Source organism: Pantherophis guttatus, chromosome 4, assembly GCF_059756535.1.
Source record: "Pantherophis guttatus breed Tessera chromosome 4, ASM5975653v1, whole genome shotgun sequence".
NCBI classification, from domain to species: Eukaryota; Metazoa; Chordata; class Lepidosauria; order Squamata; family Colubridae; genus Pantherophis; species Pantherophis guttatus.
Genome location: NC_142066.1, coordinates 921,210 through 928,615, shown reverse-complemented (window position 1 = coordinate 928,615; position 7,406 = coordinate 921,210). Strand labels below are relative to the sequence as shown.

General features: G+C 54.1%; 1 protein-coding gene across 1 annotated transcript; it reads left to right on the top strand.

Annotated features, from left to right (window-relative positions):
• The first annotated feature begins 5,030 nt into the window (after window positions 1-5,030).
• On the top strand, window positions 5,031-7,406 carry LOC148113587 (uncharacterized). The gene is made up of 3 exons (XM_087893779.1): window positions 5,031-5,243; window positions 5,340-5,605; window positions 7,271-7,406. Exons 1-2 carry the CDS (start codon window positions 5,169-5,171, stop codon window positions 5,601-5,603), a joined length of 339 nt encoding a protein of 112 aa, XP_087749905.1. The 5' UTR covers window positions 5,031-5,168; the 3' UTR covers window positions 5,604-5,605; window positions 7,271-7,406.

Sequence of the window (7,406 nt, the reverse complement as noted above, 5' to 3'; positions counted from 1 at the left end):
GGACTCAGGGCGGTGAACAGCCAAAATTAAAAAACATACAAATGCAAAAGTTAAGATAATTAAAAGAATTAAATCATTGGCTACCCAAATTTAAAACCCCAAATCCATAAAATTTAAAATCCCAATTAAAAAAACATTTAGGCTAGGCCGGCTTGATGAAATAAAAACGTCTTCAGGGCTTTACGGAAGGTCCGGAGGTCCGGGATCAATCGTATTCCAGGAGGCAGCTCATTCCAGAGGGCGGGTGCCCCCACAGAGAAGGCCCTCCCCCTGGGGGCCGCCAGCCGACATTGCCTGACCGACGGCACCCCAAGAAGGCCCTCTCTGTGAGAGCGTATTGGCCGGTGGGAGGCTATTGGCAGCAGAAGGCAGTCCCGCAGATACCCAGGTCCTGAGCCATGGAGCGCTTTAAAGGTGAGAACCAACACCTTAAAGCGCACCCGGAAGACCACCGGGAGCCAATGCAGCTCGCGCAGGAGAGGTGTTACGTGGGAGCGCCACGTCGCTCCCATAATCACCCGTGCGGCCGCATTCTGCACCAGCTGGAGCCTCCGGGTGCTCCTCAGGGGGAGCCCCATGTAGAGAGCGTTACAGTAGTCCAGGCGTGACGTAACCAAGGCATGAGTGACTGTGCACAAGGAGTCCCAATCCAGAAAGGGGCGCAACTGGCGTATCAGGCGAACCTGATAAAAAGCCCCCCTGGCCACGGCCGTCATATGCTCTTCTAAAGACAGCCGTGTGTCCAGGAGGACGCCCAAGTTGCGAGCCCCCTCTGTGGGGGTCAGTGACTCGCCCCCAATAGCCAGCGATGGCACCAGCTGGCTATGTCGGGACGCCGACATCCACAGCCACTCGGTCTTGGAAGGATTGAGTCTGAGCCTGTTCCTCCCCATCCAGACCTGCATGGCCTCCAGACACTGGGACATCACTTCAAGGGCATCATTGGGGTGGTTTGGGGTGGAGATGTACAGCTGAGTGTCATCAGCGTACAGATGGCATCGCACCCCAAAACCACGGATGATCTCACCCAGCGGGTTCACATAAATGTTGAACAGGAGCGGCGAGAGGACCGACCCTTGCGGCACCCCGCAAGCAAGGCGCCTTGAGGTCGACCTCTGCCCCCCTGCCAACACAGACTGCGACCGGTCAGAGAGATAGGAGGAGAACCACCGCAACACGGTGCCTCCCACCCCCAGTCCCTCCAGCCGGCGCAGCATGATACCATGGTCGATGGTATCAAAAGCCGCTGAGAGGTCTAACAGGACCAGAACAGAGGAACAACCCCTGTCCCGAGCCCTCCAGAGATCATCCACCAATGCGACCAATGCCGTCTCCGTGCTGTGTCCAGTCCTGAAGCCGGACTGGCACGGATCTAGATAGACGGTTTCATCCAGGAACTGTGGGAGCTGTCGCACAACCACACTCTCCACAACCTTCGCAACAAAGCGAAGGTTGGAGACCGGACGATAGTTTGCCAAAACGGCCGGGTCCAGAGAAGGCTTCTTGAGGAGGGGCCTCACCACCGCCTCTTTCAAGGCAGGCGGCAGGAAACCCTCCCCCAGAGAAGCATTTATGATCCTGTGGAGCCAGCCTCGTGTTACCTCCCGGGTGGCCAGTACCAGCCAGGAGGGGCACGGGTCCAATAAACATGTTGTTGCGTTTAACCTCCCCAGGATCCTGTCCACGTCCTCAGGAGTCACAGGGTCGAACTCATCCCAGGTAACATTCTCAAGACCCGCCTCAGCCACTCCGCCGGACTCTACCCAGTCAGAGTCCAGGCCTTCCCGAATCCGAGTGATTTTATCGTGCAGATACTGTGCAAAATCCTCAGCCTGCCCTTGCAAGGGGTCCTCCCGCGCTCCCTGATGGAGGAGGGAGCGGGTCACCCTAAACAAGGCGGCTGAGCGGTTATCTGCCAATGCAATAAGAGCGGAAAAGTGGTTACGCTTTGCCGCTTTTATCGCCACTAGATAGGTCTTAATATGAGACCTAACTAGTGTTCGGTCGGATTCGGAGCGACTCGCCCTCCAACCACTCTCTAGGCGTCTTTTCCGGCGCTTCATCTCCCTCAGCTCCTCGGAGAACCAAGGGGCCGGGCAGGTTCGGCGTCGGGTCAGAGGCCGCAAAGGCACGACTCGGTCCAGAGCACCGGTGGCTGTCCTATCCCAGGCAGCCACCAGGTCTTCAGCCGAGTCGTGAGCCAGAGTTTCAGGAATTGGCCCAAGCTCCCTCTGGAACCTATCAGGATCCATCAGGCGCCTGGGGCGGAACCACCTGGTCGGTTCCGCCTCCCTGCAGTGGGGTGCAGCGGTCGAAAGGTCCAGTGTCAGGAGAGAATGGTCCGACCATGACAGGGGTTCAATAACTATATCCCCTATATCCAGACCACTCCGCCACTGACCAGAGATAAAAACCAAGTCCAGAGTGTGTCCTCCCACGTGAGTGGGGCCATGAATTAATTGTGAGAATAATAATATAAAGGGACATATAAAATTGTCAAATAAGAGAAATTAAATGATTTGTAATCTTGGATAAGCACAAAAGAATCTTAACCGATCGACACACTTTCTGTGATTGTATTGAATGATGGTTGTTTTTATGTTTTGTTATGTTTAAAAATAAAATAAAAAAGTCCCCCAAAAAATGCTTTTCAGAGGTTACACTGAAAACACATTCATTTGATTTATTTATTTAATTTATTTATTTGTTTCAATTTCTATACCGCCCTTCTCCAAATAGGACTCAGGGCGATATTTGATTTAATCCAAGCACAACATTCTCTTAAATTGACTGGAGCTGTCTAATTCCTCCTTGCTCTTAAAAGCCAGTTTGGTGTTGTCCTCACGGCGGCTGTGAGTTCTAGTCCCGCCTTAGACACAAAGCCAGATGGGCAACCTTGGGCCAATCACTTTCTCTCAGCCCTAAGAAGGAGGAAATGGCAAAGCAGCCCTGAACAAGCTTGCCAAAAAAAAAACTGCAGGGAGTTGAGAATGACTTGCTCTTAAATTCATAAATCAATCAAAATAGACCTGGAAGGGACCTTGGAGGTCTTCTAGTCCAGCCCCCTCCTCAAGCAGGAGAACCTACGCCATTCCAGGCAAGTGGCTGTCCCATCTCTCCTTAGAAACCTCCAGGGATGAAACAAACACCCACAACTTCGGGTGGCAGGCAGTTCCACTGGTTAATTGTTCTCACTGCCAGGAAATTCCTCCTCGATTCCAGGTTGCTTCTCTCCTTGATGACTTTCCATCCGTTGCTTCTTGTCCTGCCTTCAGGGGCTTTGGAGACTAGGTGGAAACCCCCCCCTCCTTTGGGGCAGCCCCTCAGATATTGGAATACTCCTATCACGTTCCCCCCCCCCAGTCCTTCTTCTCATTAAAAGTAGACATATCCAGTTCCTGCAACCGTTCTTTGTATGTTTTAGTCTCCAGTTGCTCTTCTCTGCACTTTTTTCCAAAAGTCTCCACCTCTTTTTTGTAAGGTGGGGACCAAAAGTGGATGCAGTAATATTCCAGGTGTGGCCTTACTAAGGCTTTACAAAGCGGTGCTAACCCTTCGCCTGACTTTGATTCTCTGCCTCTCTTTATGCAACCCAGGATTGGTGGGCTAAGGCAATCCCTGCTCTGCCTTTCTGAAGAGCCATAAGCCAGCATCTGGCCCCCTCCTTCATTCCTTGCAGGGCTTCCAAATTCTCCTCCTCCTCCAAGCCCAGGAGATCTCTCGGCCGAGTCTGCTTTCTGAATTTCTCTGCTTCTGGGCTCCTGGCTCTTTGTTTCCTGGCCCAACAGACAGAAGGGGCTTGTCGTCCCACAGACTCCCGGCTTTGGAGTTGAGGGGTGGGGGGAGAAACGCCCCCCCCCGAGTTCCCATTGAAGTCCAGGCTGGTGATGACGTCAAAGCCGGGCGGGATGAATGGCTCCGTTGGCCAAGGAATCCCTCATCCCGTGCCAGGAATGTGCCCTGTGACCCCCCCCTTTCTCTAGAGAAACCCCCCCTTTGCTCCCTCCCCCCTTGGGGACCCTGCAAAGGTCCACGGTGGGGGGGGGCTTTAGTTGAGAGGGGAGGGGTTGGGAGGCCCCTGGCAGAGACAGCCTGGTCTCTTGTTGACAAGGGGGGCATTTTCCCCACTGCCAGCCCCCTCCCCCCCCAGCGTTCTCCTCCAGCCCCCCTTCCTGCCTTCCAGCCTTGTAATGGCACTGAAAAAAGGAACTTATGACCGCTTCTCACACTTACGACCGCTGCTGCATCCCCATGGTCACGTGATCAAAATTTGGCCATGATGGTTGCAGCATCCCATGGTCCCTCCCTCCCTCTTCCTCCCCTTTCTACACCTTCGTTCCTTCCTTCCTCTCCTTTTTCTTGTTCCTCCTTCTTTTCTCTCCTTGTCCTTCCTTCCTTCCTTCCCCTCCTCTCCTCTTTCTTGTTCCTCCTTCCATTCATTTCCTTCATTCCTTCCTCTCCTTTCTTTTCTTTCCTTCCTTCCTCTCCTTTTTCTTGTCCTTCCTCTCCTTCCTTGTCCTTCCTTCCTTCCTTCCCCTCCTCTCCTCTTTCTTGTTCCTCCTTCTTTTCTCTCCTTGTCCTTCCTTCCTTCCTTCCCCTCCTCTCCTCTTTCTTGTTCCTCCTTCCATTCATTTCCTTCATTCCTTCCTCTTTCTTTTCCTTCCTTCCTCTCCTTTTTCTTGTCCTTCCTTCCTCTCCTTCCTTGTTCTTCCTTCTTTCCTTCCTTCCTTCCCCTCCTCTCCTCTTTCTTGTTCCTCCTTCCATTAATTTCCTTTATTCCTTCCCCTCCTTTCTTTTCCTTCCTTCCTTCCTCTCCTTTTTCTTGTCCTTCCTTCTTTCCTCTCCTTCCTTGTCCTTCCTTCCTTCTTTCCTTCCTTCCTTCTTTCCTTTCTCTTTTCTCTTTTTTCTTTTCTTTCCTGCCAGTTCCTCCCCCCTTCCTCTTTCTTTGTCCCCCTTTCCCCATAACTCATTCCCTGCCTGATTCACGGACCCCCTTCCCAGCCCCTGCCCTTCCCAGCACACTGTTGCCAGGGGAGATGGGGGGTCGAACACCCCTATAAAGCTCCAGCCAGAGGCCCAGGGAAGCCAGAGGCAAAAAAACACCCCCGGTCCCTTCATCCTTCCTTCCTGGACCAAGGCAGTCTATCTGCTGGATACCCCAAGACGCAATGGAACCCCAGCCTCTCCTCCTCTTCCTCTGCCTCCTCCTGCCAGCTTCCCAGAGCCCCGTCCGCTCTCCCCAGGTAAGGCACAGGGGTTCATGGGGGGGCAGGCAAGGGGGCTGTGGATGATGGTCACTTCATCACTGCCCCAACGTCTTCCTTTTTTTTTTTCAACAGCTGTTGCTGGAAATTCTTGGGCCGGACCTTGCAATTCTGCTGTCCGGCCATGAAGCGGGGGGCCCTTCGCCCCCACCCTTAGGTGGGCACCTTCCTCCCAGGCCCCCGACTCTGCCCCCCGGGCACCCCTGGCTCCACCTCCTCCAGGAGCTTGCAAAGTCCCAGCCGCGGAGGCTCCGAGGACGCTTCCAGAAGGGGGCTCAGCCGGGCTGCTTCGGCATCAAGCTGGACCGGATCGGGACCTTCAGCGGCCTCGGGTGCTGAGAGTAAGCCGGGCAGGGGGGCTTTGCACTGTGGCTCCCCCAGAGCCAGTCTTTTTGAATGGGGGGGGGCTGAGGCTTTGCTGGGCACCCCTGAACAGGCAGGAGCTGGGCTGGTCCAAAGTGGGGGCCCATCTGATGCCCCCTGCCAACCTCCGAGGGGCTGCCCTCCTTCAGACCCCAGACTCCCCCTCCTGGGGGTCCTTCATGCTCCAGCTGCACAGAAGGCAGGCGCTCACAGGTGGGGGAGACCCCAAAACGAACACCGGCCCAGCTGCGCGTCTTTCGTGCAGTCCCTCTTCTGGCTTCTTATGTGGGGAGAACCCCCTAATCCTGCCCTTCTCCAAGGAGCGGGCTCAAGCCAAGGCCCCCTTCCCACCAGGGCCAGCTCCAGAAAGCGTGCCCCGTTTTTGTTCTTTTAAAGCAAAGCTGCCTTTGAATCCAGCTGGGCTCCTGGCGGCTTCTGGAACACGAGCCCGAGTGATTGGCTCAACCGTTGGGTGTCTGTGCATTACAGGTGTGTCAAAACTGAAGTCAGCAAACAGGACTGTGGGGTTAGTTTTGTGCCAGTAGAGGAGAGCATTTGTAGCTCAGGGTTGAAATGAGGGCTCCTTGGTGCTTTGTGAGCTTGGAGGGGGTGGGTTTCTTGCAGACGTTTCATGACCCAACAAGGGAACATCATCAGTGCTAGAAGGGAGGGGGGTTTGCAGAGAGGAGGGGGGAAGAGGAGGAGGAGGAGGAGGAAAAACAGTGTGGGGTCTTTAGTGCTCTCTGAACTTGGTGGTTTTCTTGCAGACGTTTCATGACCCATTTAGGGAACATCATCAAGATTAGCACTAGTTGGGTCATGAAACGTCAGCAAGAATTTAATTAATTTTAATTTAATTAATTTAATTTATATGCCACCCCTCTCCGAAGACTCCGAAGAAAACAACCAAGCAGCCCACAGTCTTCTTCCTCCTCTTCCCTGTAAACATCACTCCCTCTTAGCACTGATAATGTTCCCTAGATGGGTCATGAAACGTCTGCAAGAAAGCAACCCAGCTCAGAAAGCACCAGGGATCCCACAGTCCCGCTCCTCCTCCTCTCCCCTTTCTTCTTCTTCTCCTCTCCAAACCCCCTCCCTTCCAGCACTGATGATGTTCCCTAGTTGGGTCATGAAACGTCTCCTAGGAAACCCCCAAGCTCAGAGACCCCTCCCAATATTGTGTGAGCTGACCTCTTGGATTCCTGGACCCTTCCCTGCAGCCACCCCGAACCGATGAAAGATGGAAACAAATTTGCTGCCAACTTTCCCCCACATTTTCTTCACGTCCTGCTTCTGGATCCCATCCTAGAGCTGACCCGATTGGCTCTCTCAGAACCCACCAGGGGTGAGGCTGGGGTCTCGGCGGGCGACCCGAGAGAGTGCAGGCATACTGGAGGGAAATTTGGCCGCGGTGATCCCTTCGGGAAATGTCACCCTCCAGCTTTTTCCCCCTTTCCAAATTATTCTGTTTTTTTTTTTTCCACAAAACAATCCATATTTATTTATCCATCCTGTGTTTATTTAAGAGGCTGGTTCCGCCGTGGGGGGGTCCCGAGTGCCGTCAAGAGACCCACGCGCAACCTCGCATCATTCCGTGGGGCGGGGACCTAGATTGCCACTGATTGCCCTGTTCCTGTTTGTAGGTCCCAAGCTGGTGACGACGCCTCTCCGGGGCTGAATGAATTCATTGAGACAAAAACCTGTCCTGGGTTTGCAAGGATGGCCTCGCCTGGCTGGTTCCCCTGGGCTGCTGGCCCCGATCCCCTGCCAGGACCCCCC